The sequence below is a fragment of the Uloborus diversus genome, chromosome 1 (assembly GCF_026930045.1).
Source record: "Uloborus diversus isolate 005 chromosome 1, Udiv.v.3.1, whole genome shotgun sequence".
NCBI classification, from domain to species: Eukaryota; Metazoa; Arthropoda; class Arachnida; order Araneae; family Uloboridae; genus Uloborus; species Uloborus diversus.
In genome coordinates this window covers 204564455-204584658 of record NC_072731.1, presented here as the reverse complement: position 1 = coordinate 204584658, position 20204 = coordinate 204564455, and the positions used below count along the sequence as shown (strand labels likewise).

General features: G+C 31.2%; 1 protein-coding gene across 2 annotated transcripts in view; it reads left to right on the top strand.

Annotated features, from left to right (window-relative positions):
• Nucleotides 1–20204, top strand: part of LOC129234141 (E3 ubiquitin-protein ligase BRE1A-like) — a 78046-nt gene that overhangs the window by 527 nt on the left and 57315 nt on the right. For both annotated transcript variants that reach the window (XM_054868035.1, XM_054868034.1), the window contains exons 2-7: nt 11565–11672; nt 14296–14463; nt 14564–14633; nt 15540–15731; nt 16227–16348; nt 17520–17732. In XM_054868035.1, coding sequence (XP_054724010.1) covers nt 11574–11672; nt 14296–14463; nt 14564–14633; nt 15540–15731; nt 16227–16348; nt 17520–17732 — 864 coding nt within the window. In that variant the 5' untranslated portion in view covers nt 11565–11573. The remainder of the gene's footprint in view (nt 1–11564; nt 11673–14295; nt 14464–14563; nt 14634–15539; nt 15732–16226; nt 16349–17519; nt 17733–20204) is intronic.

Here is a 20204-nt window from a genome sequence, read left to right as displayed (position 1 = left end):
TATTAGTTGATTTATTTTCATATGGACTTTTTTATTATTATTATTGTTTGTAATTGGATTTACTGGACCTAAAGAATACCATCCACAAGTGAAACATCAAATTATGCCTTGCAACTGATCATCAATGCCCAGAAACATTGGTTATTGATGTTTGTAAAGCATAAATTTTTTGAACCACCAACAAGGTGCTATCTTGTATAGTTAAAGTGACTAGAAGTACCACATTAGACTCAGTGGTGAAGTCAATGGGGCACACAGGAACTTTGTCCCTTTACTCTCTTTACACTTAGGTATCACTCTACTTTAAAATTTTAGTGCGAGTGTCGTCCTTTTTTTTTTTTAAATTTTATTCTGATGCTTGTGTCTGTAAGTGACCCTGCACTTTTTTTTTCTAGACTACACTACTGATTGGGTGGGACATTTTCACTTTATGCTGGCAACAACTTTAATTTCCTGGAGCCTGTTGCAAAAAAGATTGGAGATCCTCCCCCCCCCCCTCCCCCTTATGACATTTACAACCTCCTACCACCACCAGAACATTTTACTAGTTAAAAAAAAAGAAATGTGTGTGAGAAATAAGTTTTCATGTTCAAGCCAAGTATACTTGAAGTAGGTAAACACTTAAAGGATTTTAGCTCCTTTTAAGAATTATTTTTATGCACCCGCAAAAGTGTTAGAAATAAGAATTTTAAATCTAGGCGTCATGATGACACTTAGTGTATATTTCTAGATGCCAAAATGAACAACCAATGAGCCATTTTCAATGAACCAAATACATACATGTTCGAATATAAAATTTATATGAAAAAAAGAGCTACACATTGCTAATAGTGAACAAAAATTATCCCTAAAACATACAACAGGAAATTATTTTCAAAGACAAAATTGGTTGCATTGTAAAATTATATTAATAAATTAGAGACGTGCCGAGTACCGAGTACTCGGCCTTTCATAACTCGGCCGAGTACCGAGTTACCGAGTACTCGGCCTTTCACTACTCGGCTAAGTTACCAAGTACTAATTACGTTTTAAGAAGGACCACCGACACACGTGATGAATTTTGAACTTATTGGAATAGTTGTATAGACCTCCTTGTATATATAATAGTTTTTAAAACTAATTTCCTGCTGAAATTTAATTACGCATTATTTAAAAAATTTTGTTTATGTCAAAAATTTTACAAAAAAATTATATTTAAAATTAAAAATACATAAATAAAAGGTATGAATCAAGTTGGAATTAAAACAAATTATACCAATTATAGTTATAGTCTGCCAAACATAAATAATTTTTAAAAGCAAATAAAACAAATGTGCAGGAACACTGCAGACACGTGTTTCTGCAATATAAGGAACGTCTTTTTCAGTGCATAAAATGTGAGCTAAAGAATGTAAAGACATTTGACAAAAGAATCCGACTTTTGTCGGATGCCTTTAAAGCCACAAGCTCACACTTTGTGCATTGAAAAAGGAATTCCTTGTAATGCTATAACACATGTCTGTAATGTGCTTTTAAAATTGTTTTATTTCCTTTTATTTTTTAAGCAAAGGTATTTTTATAATTCTTATAACTAATTTTTGTTTGTAGCAAAAATCCATTTGTAATATAAAAATTCCATATTTTCTATACTTACTTTTTTTGCACAATTTTTAATAAATAGGTTTTATTTACTTTGGGGACATTAAAATAGAGATTTATTCCATTGAAGCATTACAAACTTCATTATTCTCAAAATTTAAATTTGACTTCTATAAATGATTGCAGAATATTATATATGTTTGCACTTTTTTATAAATTTTAATATCTGTCTTGGACAATATTCAATTTTTTGTAACTACTCGGTATTGGCCGAGTATCGGATCAAAATTTGGCCGAGTACCGAGTACTCGGCAAATTGGCCGAGTAGGCCTAGTACCGAGTAGTTACCAAGTACTCGGTACGTCTCTATAATAAATTTATCTTTCTGGTATAAACACAAATCTCTTAACCACAAGGAGTCGAGGGGAAAAGTTTCACTGAGATCAAATTTGACTTCTCGGGTTGGAATCCAGGTGTGAAATCAAAAATTTTTGTCATTTTATACGCTTTTTCTGTTATGGCTTGAGATAACAAAAAGTACGTAGATGTCATCTATATTGACTTTCAAAAAGGTTTTGATAAAGTATACCGTGTGTTGCTCTGCTACGCAAACTGGCTTGTATTGGACCAGGAAGGAAAACATTAAAATGTATAAACACAAAGAGGAGTCATAGATAATTTTTTTTCAATGGAGGCAGTGAGAAGCAAAGGGATGTAAATGGCAAAATTAAAAATTTGGAGATAACCAGTACAAATTTGGTAGGTAAACCACTCCTCTGTCTTGTGGCAATAGATACTAGCAGCCCTGGTAAGTGCCGTTATACAGCATGATTTAGAGAAGCTTTTCAATGGAACCTTCCTAGGACCTTTAAACGCATTTTACTCAAAAATTGAAAATGTCCACTTTCATCCCTTTGCTTCTCACTGCCTCAATTGACTAAAATATTTTAAGTAGGGTTCCACAAGGTTCAGTTTTTGGGCTGTTGTTGTTTGTTGTTTTCATTAATGATATTAGTGAAAGGTTTTCTGGTAACAATCTAAAAGCTTTTAAAAAAATTTAATCAACTTTTTAAGTGGACAGTTAAATAGAGTGTGTTGTTCAATGTTGGTTAGTAAATGTCAAGTGATTCATCTGTGTCATGGAAATAAGCATGCAAGCTATTATTTACAAGTGTCTGTCTTAAGCAAACAAGAAACAGTTGCTGATCAAGGTCTCTTAATCAGTCAGGACTTTAAATGTGCCGGTGAGCAGTGTTGCAAGTAGCAAAACCAACAGAATGTTGGGTTTCATCAAAGATCTATTTCATAAAATTCTAAGAAAATTCTTCTACTTTTAATACCAAAGTTTGAGAAGACCTTATTTGGTGTACGCTGCTCAGATATAGTTTCTTCGTCTTAAAAAAGACATCAGCTTATTGGAACGGATTCAAAGAAGGACTGCGAAGGTTAATAAATGAGCCAATTTAGATTGTGATTCCAAACTTATAATGCTCACTAAGTAAAGTCTTGAGCAAGTGAGAGAAAGAAGGGATATGATCCAGTTATTTAAGTTGTAAAATGGAGGCTGTGTATGGGCTAAATTTTTGTACAGATGACAAAACTAGGGTGTCATTGTTTTATTTCCAAATCCCAAGCTAATCTGGAAATCAGGAAAAATTACTACTTCAAACAGGGTTGTAGGCATGGGTCATTCCCTGTCAAATCAACACACCCATCTTACCTCACCATCTCATTTAAATGAAATTTGGCACATACGTAGCATCCATGTAGACTAAGAAAAATGCCAAATTTCATTAAATTATATCAACCATTTTGGAAATATGGCAACCCAAAGTTACCAAAAATTGACCAAAAAAGCAGTACCTTGCTCTCTTGAAATATAAATTACTCCTCTCCTAATTGAACTAGAGAAATGAAATTAGTATCATTTTGTTGCAATTGTTATGCAGTTTCTTGTGATATACAACAATGCACATGTTGTAATTGAAAAATATTTTGAAAATTTCAATCTTAAATTTTGAATTTAAATTTAAAAAAAAACGCATCTTCAAAAATTCTGAAAAAAATCCAGAAAACACAATAGCTTATTGTTAAATGTTACAAAAAGTTTCAAAATGGGAGGACAATGAGTTGATGGTTAAAAAAATTTAAAACTAAAGTGGTTTTTATCAAAATTCTGATATAAATGACTATTAAATTTTGAGTAGTCTTTAAAAAAAATAATGAAGATACACTGTAAAATCCATCAGTAGATACTTAAAAAGCAAAATTTTATTCAAGAGCTAGCAACCAAAATTGTAATGGATAACATTTCAAAATCAACTTGGCTGATGCAATAGCTCCAAAACATTACATTTTACCATTTTAGCATAGTCTTGAAAAGATGATGCAAGACCTGAGAGATATTTCTGTTTGGCCAGATGCCAAATTTGAGAGTATTTTTTTTCATTGGAACAATTCTGAACAATGTTGCATCAGCTAAGTTGATTTTGAAATATTGTCCATTATAATTCTGGTTACTATCTCGTGATTAAATTTTTGATTTTTAAGAATCTACTAAAGGATTTTACAATGCATCTTCATTATATTGTTTTTCTTAAGAATACTCAAAATTTAATTATTGCATATATTTAATGTCAGAGAAGTACTTAGTTTTTTTAAGGTGTGTATATCTTGTTTGTTTACCAAGACAAAAGTTTTAAAGGAGTAAAATTTAAAATCATGGCAAGCAGTGGCCACTTTGTAACTGCACAGTGTTTCAATTCCCTGAAGAAAAATAGTCATAGCATAAGGGATAAAAGAAGATTAAGAAATAATTACTCCTTGGATGTGCAATTTGTATCCGAAAGTTTCCAAAAATGCCAAAATTTGTGATAATTGCAGGAAAGAAATAGCCCATTTAAAAAAAGAAAATGCATCATCTTCCAGTTATTCTGAACTGCAAGAAGCAAGGTATGATTCTGAGAAGGAAGACCCAACTTTTGAAACAGACTGTTCTCTATAGAGACATTAAATGCATCACTACAAGAACTAGGTGAATCCCCTATTAATAAGGAAAAAAAAAAAATCAAAAACTTATGCTACCAGGAAAGTGAAACAGTTACACTCAGCTATGAAAAAAAAAAGTTATTTGTGGAAGATTCTTTGCCAGAAAGTGATGAGAGTGAGGATTTAAACAAATCTCTTTTACAAAACCTTAAAGAAAACTTTAAAATTTTGACTAGTCGAACTAAGAAATTAATGATTTTGACTTGCCTCCCTCAAACGTGGGGGATAAGAAAAATTATGCGTGAATTTAATGCTCCTGGTTATATGGTTCGTCAATCAAAAAGGCTACTTAAGGAAAAGGGAATTTCGGAAAGCCCGAATGCAAAACCAGGAAAAAAATTGTCAAAAGAAGTCATTGAAACTAAAATTGTTCCATGAAAATGACGATGTTACTAGAGCTATGCCAGGAATGAAAGACTGTGTTACTATTACTGATGCAAGGGGAAACAAAACAAAAGTATCTAAAAGACTCATTTTATGTAACTTGAAAGAGGCATATACATTATTGAAAGAAAAATTTTCAAATATAGACATAAGCTTTTCCAAGTTTGCTGAGCTTCAACCAAAACACTGCATTTTGGCAGGACCAAATGGTACGCATGCAGTGTGTGTGTGTATGTGTGTGTGTACAGTACATCAAAATGTGATGTTAATGATTGAAAATGCCAAATTGGGAGCCATTAGTGATGGCGAATTAAAAACCTATAAACACTGTATAGCAAAAATATTATGCAATCCACCATCAATAAATTTCATAATGAATGACTGCACATTTTGTCCAGGAGATGCGGCAATTAGGAGAATGCTAAGGAAGTCATTTGAGGAAAACATGATTGAAAAAATTACATTTCGTCAATTGTTGTATGTTGATTGTTGTAATTTAGAGACATTGCAGAAAACATCATCCGAATTCATTAACCTTCTCTGTGATAAGCTGTTAGCTCTAGTAAAACATGATTTCATAGTTAAACAGCAGACAGCATTCATGAACCAAATAAAAGAAAACTTAAGTGAATCTGAGTATGCTGTCACGTTAGATTTTTCAGAAAATTACAATATGGTAGTTCAGGATGAAGCTCAAAGTTACCATTGGGCTAGTAATTATGCCATAGTTCATCCTTTTACAGTATACTACAAAAATGGAAATGAAATGAAGCATCTGAATTATGTTGTTATTTCAGATTGCCTTGAACATAATACAATAGCTGTGTATACTTTTCAAAAAAAAATTTATCAATTTTTTAACAAAAAATTTGGAAATACTCCAAAAAAGATCTTTTACTTTTCCGATGGGTCAGCTGCCCAGTACAAAAATAAAAAGAATTTTTCTAACTTGTGCCATCATAAACAAGATTTTAAAATTGAAGCAGAATGGCACTTTTTCGCCACTGCTCACGGTAAAGGGCCTTGTGATGGCATTGGTGGTACAGTGAAAAGACTGGCTGCAAAGCCAGCTTACAGTGACCATATGAGAATCAAATCTTGACTCCTCTCAAACTGTATGAATGGGCAGATAAAAATATTTGTGGAATAAATTTTATGTTTAGTACACAAGAAGACTACATTTTATCAGAAACATTCCTAAAAGAAAGTTTTAAAGAAGCAGTAACAATAAAAGGCACACAGCAACTTCATGCATTCATTCCTGTTGCATCAAGTCAAATTAAATTGTCAGTGAAAATATTTTCATATGATACAACCTCTTCTGAAGTATATGTCTCAAGATCCCAAGATAAACTGAAATTATCAGATTGTAACGGTTACATTACAATAGCTTACGACAACAAATGGTGGTTAGGCTATGTAATGCAGAAAAAGGAAGATGACGAGGTTAAAGTTACATGCCTTCATTCACATGGGCCATCCCCATCATTTAGTTATCCAAGTAAACCAGATGTATTGTGGGTACATGTGACTGATGTCCTATGTGTAGTAAGTCCTGCGACTCCTACTGGAAGAATGTATGTTCTTCCTGAACATGATATTTCACAAAGCAATGAAGCCCTATCCAATAACACATAATGAACTTCCTTAGACTCAAGCGACAGTTATTTCTTAATTCTTTTCCCGTCTTCATAAAGAAATAACTTTTATTTTAAATTATTTCAATAATGATTTTAACTATGCAAAGTATATGACATTCTATATATCACTTGGAATAAATTTCAACTTTCTTCATCTCATTGTCCGAAAGTTGTGTTTTCTATAGCAAAGTAAGTTGACTTTCACTATAGTTGAAATTTTGATAAAACCACTTTAGTTTTAAATTTTTTTAACCAGGGTTGGCAAGTTTTTGCTGGGGGCGGAAAAAACCACAGTTTTTGCCACCCGGCAAAAATAGGTTTTTGCCGAAGTGGCAAAAATAGATTTTGTGTTAACAACTTACGGACAGTTTTTTTTCCTCTTTTATAAAAGTAAAACCATGAAAAGATTTTGGTAAAAGGCTTTGCCATTTTCTGTTGAGTGAGCTAGTATTACTAAAAAGTAGAGTGAATATAGAATGCACATATTGATCAGCTTTTTTTTTCTTTTTAAATTCTTCTCTTGGCTATCCATTTTCCCAGTAAGTGAGAAAAAATGCATTATTTCTTTAGTGAGGAAAAGTTAATATTTTTCTATATTCAAGTAAATATTCCTTTATTAATTAAATATATATATATATATATATATATATATATATATATATATATATATATATATATATATATTAGAATTCAATCTTTTTATTAATTTACTAAGATTAAGTAAACATTCTTTATTTTAGCATTGAAGGAATTGGCTCATTCTGAAAAAATTGTTTTAGCAAACATTTAAAATCTTAAATTTTGCAATCCCAACATTTGTTTTTTATTTATTTTTCACCTTATAAATTAGAAGTAACATGGAGAGACATAACTAAAATATTAAAGAACATTATTTATATTATATTCAGGGGTCTGGCCAGAGGATATTTGGGTCCGTTAACGGACCCTTCACAAAAATCCGATCAACCAAAACGGACCTTTCACAAAATCCCGATCAAACAAAACGGACCCTTCACAAAATTATGATAAACAAGATCGGATCTTTCACAAATTGTTTATTGAAAGAGCAAAAGCAAAATAACGCATATTTCAGTGTATAAACCATAGTTCTGTGTATAAACCAATTATTTTTGGAGCCTTTTTTGAAGTCAAATTAGAGGGATCAGCTTATACTAAACCGGCTAATTTTGAAAAAAAAAAAAAAAAAATCGGCACTCTTGCGATGCTCCTGCAAGTGATAAGTAATTTCTACTGCCAAATAAATATAATGGTTGTTTGTTTTATCACAGCTAATTAGCAGCGGTGTTGTAATAAACTTTTCTGAAAAGGCATTGGTAAGCACTTTTCTCCCTGCTCATGATTTAATAAACAATAATAATATATATCTGCGAAATGAGCTTAGAACTGCAAAGGGATAGATAGTAATAAGGGTGGGGAAAAAATATCTCTTAAGATAGGGTTACCAACTTCAAAATTATCACCACTTAGCGTCTGGCGTTGAACCTTTATAATGACTTGATTAGAAAATATTCTTATTTTGCCAGCTTGTCAATATTTGCGTTTTTGCGGTGCGGTGCGATGTTTAATTGTTATTTTGGGAGAAAATTATATGAGTTTTGATTTTTCGATGCTAACAAGGATGATTAATTTTAAATAAACGCTTTTAATTACCGTTTTTTTTTCTTTAAGTGTCTACATTTTGAAAAATGCAATCTTTTAACATCCGATATGAGAATCATATTTTGTTCTTTTTCCAAGTTAACTTCGCTTTATTAGGATGCAAATAAATGAAAAGTCTCTTTATTTCTGTTGGAACTCTCATTTCAAGTTTTTAAAGCAAAATTCAATTTTCTGTTATGAGTCAAAAATTAAAATGCTGAATAGATGGTTTATTTTATTTTATTTATTTATTTATTTATTTATTTTTTTTTTTTTTTTTTTTTTTTTTTTTTTTTTTTTTTTGCGTCAACTGTGTCCACAGATATTAATGAAATGTTTATCATAGGACTCTAAAATGCAATTTTAAAATAATTTTATCAAAAATATTTCTTTTACAAGCCGTTTTTATACTTTTGATGCCTTCACTTTGAGAATTGCGATCTCTTTGCATCCGCTATGGGAATCCGATTTTTCGAATTTTTGATGTTTATTACGCTTTGTTAAGAGATAAACAATTAAAATATCTTTTTATTTTTGTTAAAATCACGGAATTTATAAGTTTTAAACGAAATTCTGTGCTTTTTAAGAGTGTCTTGGGTCAAAAAGTTAAATGCTGAACCCTATTCTGAATTTTATTTTATTTATTTATTTTTTTTTTTTTGTTACAGTTATTTTAAATACTGTACAGAAATATTTCTAGTATAATTTAACATAATGTAGAATGGTAGATAAATATTGATACTTGAGAGAGCGATGCCCCCCCCCCCCCGGCCAAATATCAGATAAACACTCCAGAATGATTTTTTCGACATAGAAGAGTAAAAGACTCAACTTTAAGTTTAATTGATGCAGTTTGTGCCATCTCTAAATTGTAAAATTTCGTTTTAACAAATTTTTTTTTTTTTTTTTTTTTTTTTTTTTTTTTTGCGAAATTATTTGATTTTTCACAAAAAACGGACCCTGTGAAAAATCCTGGACAGACCCCTGATATTGTCACTATTTCTTGATTAACACTGTAATGCTACTTTATTTGCAATTAGGTTTTTGCCTTTTTTTCCATTTTTGCCATGGTTTTTTCCACTGCAAAAATATCTTTTTGCTGGCAAAAAACCCAACTCTGTTTTTAACCATCAGCTCATTGTCCTCCCATTTTGAAACGTTTTGTAACATTTAACAATAAGCTATTGTATCTTTTGGAATTTTTTCAGAATTTTTAGAGATGCATTTTTTGTAAATTGAAATTTAAAATTGAAATTTAAAAAAAAATTTCTTGTTGTATATCACAGGAAAGAGCATAACAATTGCTACAAAATGACACATATTTCATATCTCTAGTTCAATTAGGAGAGGAGTAATTCATATTTCAAGAGAGCAAGGTAATGCTTTTTTGGTCGATTTTTGGTAACTTTGGTTGCCATATGTTGATATAATTTAATGAAATTTGGTATTTTTCTTAGTCTACATAGATGCTACCTATGTGCCAAATTTCCTTAAAATCTGAGGTGGTGAGGTCAAATTTTTGCAAAAAGTGTGTTGATTTGACACGGAATGACCCGCATTTGGAATAGATTACAGGAAGCAGCTGTTACTTGCAATGAGGTCATGGACGTATCCAGAGGGGGACAGCGAAGGGCAGCTGCCCTTTCAAAATATAAAATGTTTCAAATAAAGCCAAATTAAAAATTAAAAAAAAAGATTAAGAGAAAGTTGTTTCAATTATTTCATTGACGCGTTTTGCTCTGGTAACTTGGCTATTGATTTTCAAAGTGTATAATTATTTGCAATCTCATTGAAAAAAGAATGTAATTGGTGCTGGGTTCAGATCTAAAACTTTACCCCCCCCCCTCCGCAACAAAATGGGTGGAGAGCCGACAGTATATATTTGCAACGTTAATTAGCTTTAGTGCTAGTTTTTTTTCTGTTAGTCCGCAGATCCGTGTCTGGTTAGATCACTGTCTGAATATCTCTATGCAGATGACTTAACACAAGGTGAAACTCCCCACAAAAAAGTTTTTTTTTTGCAAGAGTTAACCTTTTATGCTACGTGAAAAGGGTTAAATTTTGAAAACGTTAAATTTGCCTCCCTCTAGACCCTTCATTTCTTAATTTTATGGGGAGAGGGGTGAACAAAATGGCTTTTATGCAAAGAAAAAAAAATATGCAAAGGCATTATTATATTGTTTTCAAAATCTGAAGGGCAGGACAATTAAGCCTCCTGTTCAAAAAAAAATTTTTTGGACATAGGGCTTATAGGGGTGAGTCTTGTACTCTGATTTTATCCCAAAAAATAAGGGAAACAGTTGTAAAACCAAACCCGTAGAAAAAAAATTGGTTTTGATGATTTTTAAAATTTTTTAGGGGAGACTATCCTTGTGAATCTTCTAACTTCTTCTAAATGTTCAAATTTTTGATCTTCGCACCTCTCTAGTTCCTGAGAAGAAGGTTAATGGCTAACATAATGTTCCTTTTCCCTCCAAATAGAAATAACGGCTATGAAACTGTAAAAAACTGGAAAAAATCAGAGATCATTCCGTTATTTCTAAAAAGTGGGACAGGATGGGGTAGTCGTATTTGGATTCAGGGGTTCAATTTACATAAGACTCAGCAAGAATTATGTCAGAAGCATTTTGATATTTTGAAGATATTTTTTTTTTTGTCTCACAGTGTAATCAGATTTAGTAAAATAATTTGCAAAATCTCTAAACTATCACAAAATGCCAAGCCTGCTTGGTGAGCAGTGAAAGCAAAGCAGCCACCTATTAAACTGTTTCAATATGAATAAAAATCATATATAAATTCAAAAAGATGAACATATTAATTTTATTTATCACATTTTTCTTGTCCCATGTAATAATGATTAAAATGTTTTAAAACTTTTTTGTCTAGTAATCTTATTGAAAGCTTAGATTTTTTATTTTCTCTTCATCTAGTACAGAGGCCCACAAACTCTTTTGATTCACAGTGCCCTTTTAAGAATTGAAATTTTCTTACGCCACCCTAGTCTGTCGCTGACATAATTTCTATATCGATACGAACAAAATTTGTTCTGATTTAAAACTTTATAAAAAAGTGTATTAATTTTGTTGATTTTTAAAATGTAATTTTACTTTTTAACTGTCAGAAATTACATTGTTTCCGTATTGTGTTTCTTCTGAAATAAAGCAATCTTTTCTGCTTTCGCTTGTTATAAATTTTCTTGCATATTGTGTCTTCTGTTTTAATTTTGAAATTCAATACCTTAACATTTTCTTGCAGGCTTTGAGCATGTCGACTAAACGACCTGCTCCACAGGATGGTTCATCTCAGAATTCTTCTAAACGAGTTCATTTTGAACCTTGCCGCATAGGTCCTGTATCAACGCAGGTAAAGTGCCAGCTTTTCTTCTTTTTTTTAAAATTCTTTTTCTTTTTTTTTTCCGTAACCACTGATGATAATATTAGGATTTTTTTTTAATACTTCTATTATTTATAATCAAGAAGTGACCACATTTAAGGTGGGATCATACATCCTGAAATTCCCAGAGTAGTCTGAAATATTCAATTTCTGTCGAGATTTTTTACAGCTTAATTTTTGGACCCAAATTTTCGACTATGTCCCAATAAACAGTTGTGCTACTAACTAGTGATACTAATAATGCTGCAGCTGAACAAATGCTTCACATTATGAAGTTTTTGGACTAGTAATAGGACACAGAATAAAGTGGGCACTTAGAATTAAATTGCATGCTAAGCACCAAAATCAATTTTCTTGAAAAGAAAAACTAGAATAGCACAAGAAATTAAAAATGAATGTTAAGTCATATTTGATATAATTGTCCCTTGAAGACAAATTATGGTATTCAATTAAGATATAAGGGAAATAGTGCCAATACTTCTAAATAGTCCCATCCAGAAAAATAAAAATTAGAAAATTTTCCACCTTAATTTTGTCTTTCATTCTGTTAGAACCTGAAATTCGATCACAGACATTCTAATCATTTTTACGTATTTATGATGGTTGCCAAAAATGATTGTCATCACAATAACTATTGTTTTAGCTTAGTGGTTTAGTTTAGTCCAACAATTTTGGGCTGATCGACTTCCTCTGGAGGTTGACTGACACCTATCGCCCCCTCTCCACTTTACTTCCATGAAAATGTCATCAGTTTGTGCTGGGGAACACCGATACTATTGAAATTATAAATCAGTTTTAATTCAAAGTAAAGTGTACAATAAAGCTATTTTATCCAATCACTCTTTAATTTCATAAAAAAGGTACTTTTAGTTAACGTTTTAATTTGAGAATATTAAAAGCACCAACTCCTTAAAATTAAAAAAAAAAAGAAAATTTGAAAATTCATAAACTTTTGGATGAGTGATGAAATAATTTCTCAAAGTTCAACAAACTTCGATGTGGTGAGGAGGCTCCTGAACTTTATTTTGTTTATTTTTTAGCTTGTGATTCCTTATCTGAACTCTGAGTTTCACATATGCTTTTAATTCTTACTAATTTTACAGCCACTTAATCTCATGTAAACTAGACAGTAAGAATATTTTGTTTTTACATATTTTATGCATTTTATTGTTTAATTACATTTATTATCATCAAGAAATTCATGTGTAATGATTATGCTTTTGCTCAGCAGTGGAGATTGATTGGTATTTGCAAGCACAATTTAATTGCAATATCATTCAAAATCAAATATTACTTTATTTGCACTTTGCAGCTGCCTCTAAGAAAAGGTAGATTTAAACTATAAATGGTTTCTTAACTTAATGTGCATAGAGGAGATATTTTAGATACTCTCACAACAGAACTAGATGGCACTGCCGTTAAGGAACAAGCAAGATTCAGGAAACTTTCATCAATTGTTTTTAAACTGGTCTACCATGCAGTAACTGGGGTAATTTTAAAAACTTGACTGGTAAAAAAAAGTTTTGGGAAATGTGGTCAATTTGTTTTGCAAAGCTGTGATATTTGGTACAAAATCTAGGTTAATATTGACATTAAAATTCTGGCATTTTCTTTATGAGCACATGATAATTTCAATCCCAAGCATTTTAGATGAAGCATATAAGCTAGCAAATGACAATCAGTAACTGCCCCCAGTTAAATCTGTATATCACTTCTTTTTTCTAAGCGCCCTTAAGATTCTCGTTATTTGTTACATTAATCGAAATGTTACAAGCATCTGCAATTGAACAGTCTTCTTTCTGAACTAAATCAAGGGCAATGGGTTTTATTTTTAAAATTGACGAAATTGAATTACATTTCTTAGTTTATTTAAACAAATATCATGTAGAAATTATGTTAATTGGATGCCTTACTTGCCAAATCGATTAATTCCATAAAACAAAAAGTCGAGAAAAGTGAAGAAGAAGATTGTGTTTTACATAAGAGTAAATAGGACCTCATGTTTCATTGTTTCATTTTCTGCCGTCACATCATCAGAAATGTACTGAACCAAAACTTTAACATAAATTGACGTGCTAAGCATTGATTAAGCACTATTAAAGCAGAAATGATGATTTTTTTAAAAAGTGGAGTTAATCGATTAGTCAGCTGAAGCATCCAATTATTAAAGATGTTTTTTTAGTTTTTGCGAGTTTCTGCCGGTTTGTACTGATTATAACCAGTTTCTGTCACTAGCGGAGCAAAAACCAGTTTTTGCCAACAGAAAGCCAACCCTGGTCAGAAAACATATTCATTTTTTGTTGTCAAGCAGTTTAGGAAAGGTGTAGAAACTTACGTCATGGAAGACTTCTCATTTTTTATTTAGTAAAGTTGGCAATCTGTTCTTAGCAGAGCCATAAAAAAGTCTTTTATTTGCTGTTATTAGCTTACAGAGCACTAAGGAAAGTGTAGCTGAAGCTAATTCTAAATAATTTGTATGATAAAAATTTGTGTGGTCAAATGTTTTTGCATTGTTAATAGATGATACAGAAATGGCTTTTCTTTTCATCTTGAACCTGTTAAGGTAATTGTTTTGAAACATTTTTATTAACAGGAGGAAATGGACATGAAAGTACTACAATTCCAAAATCGTAAACTCACCGAACGATTGGAGCAACGACAGCGCCAAGAAGGAGATTTACGCCAGAGAATCGAGCAGTTAGAAAAGCGACAGACAAGTGATGAAGCAGTTTTATGTGTAGTCAATCGTTATTGGAATCAGGTATATTTTGTTTTTCCCTTCTTCAGTTTATTCAACCATTTTATTCCTTTGAAGCATTCAGTTTGTGCTTGCTCTATCTAACTAGTTGGTTATTTTTTAGCTTAATGAGGATCTTCGAATTCTTTTGCAAAGATTTGATGCCGAAACATCTGATGAATATGAAAACAGAAGTAAGCTCTTAAACCAATTGTTTTTTCCTCTCACAACTATATGTCTTTGATTAAGTACTCATGCAAATGTAATGCAAAAACAAAATTTACCACCCACACAAGACATAAATTTAAAAGAATTGAAACTTTGTAACATAAGACGCAAAATTATAAAATATTCAAATGAAAACTATAGCACAAAATTATCATCTTAGAGTGAGACCATCATGCACCAAAATAACAAAGATATCTACAATACATGATGTGGTTAAATGTAAAAATTAGTGTAGATTGGTGAACAATTTTTCCCTTCCTTCATATGTCCACTTTGCAGATATGAGAAATAATTAATATTTTCGAATTCTCACAAATAAAGTAGAAAGTCTAGGATTCATATTTGTAACTATAACGCAGCTCGATGATTGGACAATATAATTAAAAGTAACTAAAATATTGCATGCAAAAAACACTATTGGTAACAGTAAAATATGTAATGGATTTTAAGGAATCCTTTTCTCTGCTTAAGGCTTTTATGAATCCTTATTTATTTGATATCTGTCCTTCAAATGTCTAAGTTTCATTCACTTTTTTATGGTGAAATGAGTATAAACTGTATTGCATTATAGTCATGCACTAGGTCAACCAGAATTTTCGTCTGTGGGTAGGATATTTATAACAGTCCTTACGTGTACATACTGTTGACAGGGATTGGCAAATTGGCTCATAACCACAACCTCCCTTCCCTTCATTTACGGTAGCTACTTTAGTGAAATCATCTTCCAATTTGTGCAAATCGGTTTTAGCAAGTCTTTACTTTTTAGGATTTAATTTTTTAAAGTGTTTAAATGCCCCTAGTTTTATAAATCAAATCCTAATAAGTAATTTGTAAAGAACTTAATCAATACATGCCGATATTTTCTATTTCAGATGAAAATGAAGCTACCACCTCCTTTCTTGCCCTTTTGGGCCAGTGGGATCGGGAGGAACTGGAGGAGAAGTTGGCCCAACGAGTCCAAGTATCAACGAGAGCAGTGGCTAAAGTGCTACAGGCTTTTGACAGGATCGTGCAAAGAAACCATAAAATCATGCTTGCTCTAAAAGGCGATCCAACTTCTGATGGTAAATACATTTTCAATTACAAGGCTTTCATATAAGGCCCCAAAATAATCTCTTTCCTTTTTGATTCCTTAAAGTCCTTTTTTTCATCGAATTGGTCCCTAAGTCTGTTTCCTCTATACTGAAAAATCACTTAACTTTCTAGAAATTTTTATTTATTTTGCATTTAGTTGTGAACAAATCATAATTTAAGTGAGAAGTTTTTGTGCTTGTGTTAATTTAGTGACTTAGTTTAATAAAGAAATCTTGTGATGTTATGAAGTACAAATGGAAAGTTTTTAAACTCTATATCAAAAATACATTTTAGCAAAACATTAATATAAGTGAGTTATTGTATTTTATTTTCTTTATCTCAGAATCCAAAACACAATCTTTGCAGTAACTTTTTATTTTTCTTCAACTTTCATACTTATTTATTTTAATAGTAATGTTGATAATTAAGTTGATGATCTATTCTTTATAACTGTAAGTTTATAAAAAGTTGGTTTTGTGATATAGAGGAAATTCCCAGTTTGGACGATGCTGTTCGTCAAGCTAATGTGGAACTACAAAATGAAAATAAAAATTTACACTTGTTGGTGACAGGACTTCACGAGAAACATCATCAGATGAATTTAAAGGTAAAACATCTGTTATATTTCTTTATGTCGTATGTACAAGAATGCTTAATGCAAAAACAGAGCTGTGACATTGAAATTTATTGAGCAAAACAAAACAGATCATCTCTTCCTGTTACTTTTAATAACATTTCTTTCAGATTGTACAGTTTTTTTACATAGACTTCATAATGTAAGAATGAAGTTAGTAATGTAAGAATGAAGACTTCATATTGGTTTGCTGTGATTGAAAGGAAATTAGATGAACTTTTTTGCAAACGTTGAGATCTGCATGATTTTAAATAATGTCTCAGTAAATTAATTTTAACCTGCCTGTACTTGTCAAATAGATGATTGAGGTCTCTATTGTTATCAAATGTCAGCATTTAACTAATGCTAATATGATCTTTAGACTCATACCACAAGAAATTACATAATTCTTGTGAACCTAATAGAAACCCCTTAAAAGCTCTTTAATTTTTACATAAGTGTGCCATATCATATTGTTGTATGTTTGACATTAGACATTAATGATTCACAAACCTTTTTTGTTTAAGAGTTCGTATTAATATTTTTCAGCCAAAAATACCTTTTATGTTTTGAATTTTAATAGAAACATTTCTTGTTAAAAATTTTTACAATATCTTACTGATTTTCATAGATTTTGCTCATCTCTTATTGAATGTATTGTTTCACTTTAAAATTTGTAATTATTTTACAATTATTTCCCATATACAGCACTTCCCCCCCCCTCCCATTTTTCTTAATGTAAGATATTTTTGCTGGTTTATCTGTTTCTATAATGATTTCGAAAGTTGTTCAAAACATGAAAGATCTATAGAATTTATTCAGTTATGTCTTATGAGTCCTTCATTAAAAAATATTAAGCTACCTTTTAAAAGTTCCTAAAAAAAACTTCTTAGTTTTATGAAAGAGAACTGAATGATGTGCCACTAGCAAAAAGGGGGGGGGGGATCAAAATTTTAAGTATTCACTGCATACTAATAATTTGGTGCTTTTCATTAATTATGCTACAAAATTATTGCTTTTAGCTTTAAAAAAAATGCAACTCTAATATGTTCAGTATCAATCTAGAAATTATTTCTTCTGGTTTTAAGATACATAATACACTGATGAATTATTAGGTTACAGTGTTCTAGTGGCTAATGTTTATTATTATGACTTTTCTATGAAGTTTGCCGAAATGAATGATAAACTGGCTGCTCAGGAGATCGCTAATGCCGAATTGAAGAATCACATTGAGGATCTTGAGTATGATTTATCCAAAACAAAACTGCGAGAGGAGAAATTGGACATGCATTTGTCTGAGTGTCTGACCAAACTGAAGTCTTACAACCTTACAGACAGCGATGGGAGACCACCCATAAGCACAGTCACTCAAGCAAAGGTGAGTAATCCTGTAGTTTCCTGTGGCTGATTTTTTACTTCAGAGGATTGGAAACTTGTTAAAAGAGAAAAAATGGCATAGTAAAATTTGGGCTTTGCACAATGAGAATGGTAATGTGCTATTAAAAAATAAGTTTGTATCCTCTTAAGTACTATCCCGACTTCTGTATACCCTTATGCCATATTAAGGGTCTAACTTTGGTTTGAAGAAGATTATTTTCTTACGAATTTCACTGCACTTTCGCAGGTATGATAGTGAAAACATCTGAAACTGATCTCATAAAAACATTTCAGAGTCTGCTAGGGTCTATCAAAAAAACCTTTATTTGGAAACTCAAAATTTTGAGTTGGCAAAAAGTTGTTCGTACAGATTCAAATAGCACAAAAAATTTATTTAAGTCCAAAAAATAGTTTTCAATGCAGGAGACATAAAATTTATAATTTTCTATAAAAAAAATATTTTTTTCTGTATATTTTTTTGAATTAAATTAATTTTGTTCCCAAACATTTTCAACTTAACTGATCTAAGCAATGAAGTTGAATAAAATTGTTAGAAAAAAAGTTTTGCTCTTATGCAGTATTTAGGTCTTACATAGTATGCAAAAATGAGGATTTTTTTAAGGTTGAAGTTAAAGTTTTTAGTGTGCACAAATTTATTATGCTGTGCTGCACAAAAACTGCTTTTGACACTATTCCAGCTTTTTCTTATGTTTAAAGATCTCGTGAATGACCATCGTTTTCTCCCATTACCCAACCTTTTTTAAGATAGTGCTCCCCCCCCCCCTCCCCCACCATTTCTTAAGTTATCGATAGTTTCAGCCAATTATTGAATTTGGACGAGAAGGGAGAATAACCACTAAAGGCAGAGGTCAATCCAGACTCATTTACACCGAAGCAGAATTTACCACTAATTTTTCATCTGGTTTATTTTGCTTTAATGACCAAATGTTTCTAAATGAAATGTATATTTTACAGGGTGTCCTCATACCTGGAAGGTCATGAGAAATCATGGATTTCAATTGATTGAATTTAGTAATGGAAATTTAGGATTTTCAGAAAAAATTGCTCAAAAATCATGGGAATTGATGATCAATTGATCATGGTTTTTGAGTTCTAAAACATACATCTTTCACAAAATTTTATGGATTAGGTTAAAAATTTACACATTTTAGCTGTTTTTTACTCATTAGTCCCGATTTATAACGCATATCTAGAATCTGTTTGCATCTGTGATTCTATTGCAGAGACATTAATTATACTGTGACAAAATTTTACTTTTTTTCTATAGCATTGAGAAAAATAGTTGATTTATGTCAAGTTGGGCCTGCTAAACATAAATACATAAACTAACTTCTTGTAACACGTACCATTTTAAAGTTATAACAAATTTAAATTTCCAGAAAAGGACTTGGGGGGGGGGGGACTTGACATTTTTGAATCTAATTTAGACATGTTTATCTACTTATATTTTGAATCTTAATGCAAATAGTTTTAATTTGCACTTATACATACATTTTTAGGAGAAATAGCACAGGTTTTATCACTGAGTAGAAAAATAAGGCACATATTATGAAAGAAAATGAAGAAACAATAACTTTTTCTCTTAATTACAAACCAACAGTAATCTCCCAGCATTTTTTGCATTCCGTTTTCCTTGGTAACGTTCTTCTATACATTTAATATCTTAATGGAAGTGTTCACCATGCTCATCACTCACTATTGCAAGATTAAGAGGAAAAAAAATCAAAGTGAGGATGCAGGAAATGCATCTATCTTCAATGACATTTAGCACTCCATCATCTCAAAGTTTTGCAAGAAGTTTTTCAAAAAAAACTGGCATTTGTAATTTTAATTTTGACTGACTAAAAATCCTCGAGCAACCTCCTTGAGAGACAACCTAACCGCTAATTCTTTTTAGGTGAGATTTTCATCAAGGTCATTATTCTCCATAAGCATTCTTATTTGTCGGCCGACAAAAATACCTTTTTTTACTTTAGTATCACTCAATTCAGGAAAAATACTTTTCAAATACAAAAATCCTTTCGGAGATTCTCGAAAAATGTCCTGTGAGTAACACTAAGTTTTTCATTTTATTCAAGTAACTATTAATTAAATATGGGATTAACTGTTATGCTTTGATAGTATTTTAAAGCATATATTATTCCCTAACAACATTATTTTTTGAAGGCTTTGGTTAGCTGGAAAAAATAAAAAACTTAAGAGTTACGCACGGGACATTTTTTCGAGAATCACCCCTTTGTCACTTTTATCCATAGGTTAGACAAAATTGTTCGTCAAACCGAGTTTTTTTAAGGGTGGAAGAATCATTTTCTTGCGGAATAAGAGGTAAATTAAAAAAATAATTAATAATGTTGTAAGATTTCGGGCTGTTGTGCCTTGATCTGAGTGTTGTTACACCAAGCGTTTTGGCCGCATCTGCAGCGGCCATCTTCAGTGTTAGCGTCGTCGAAGT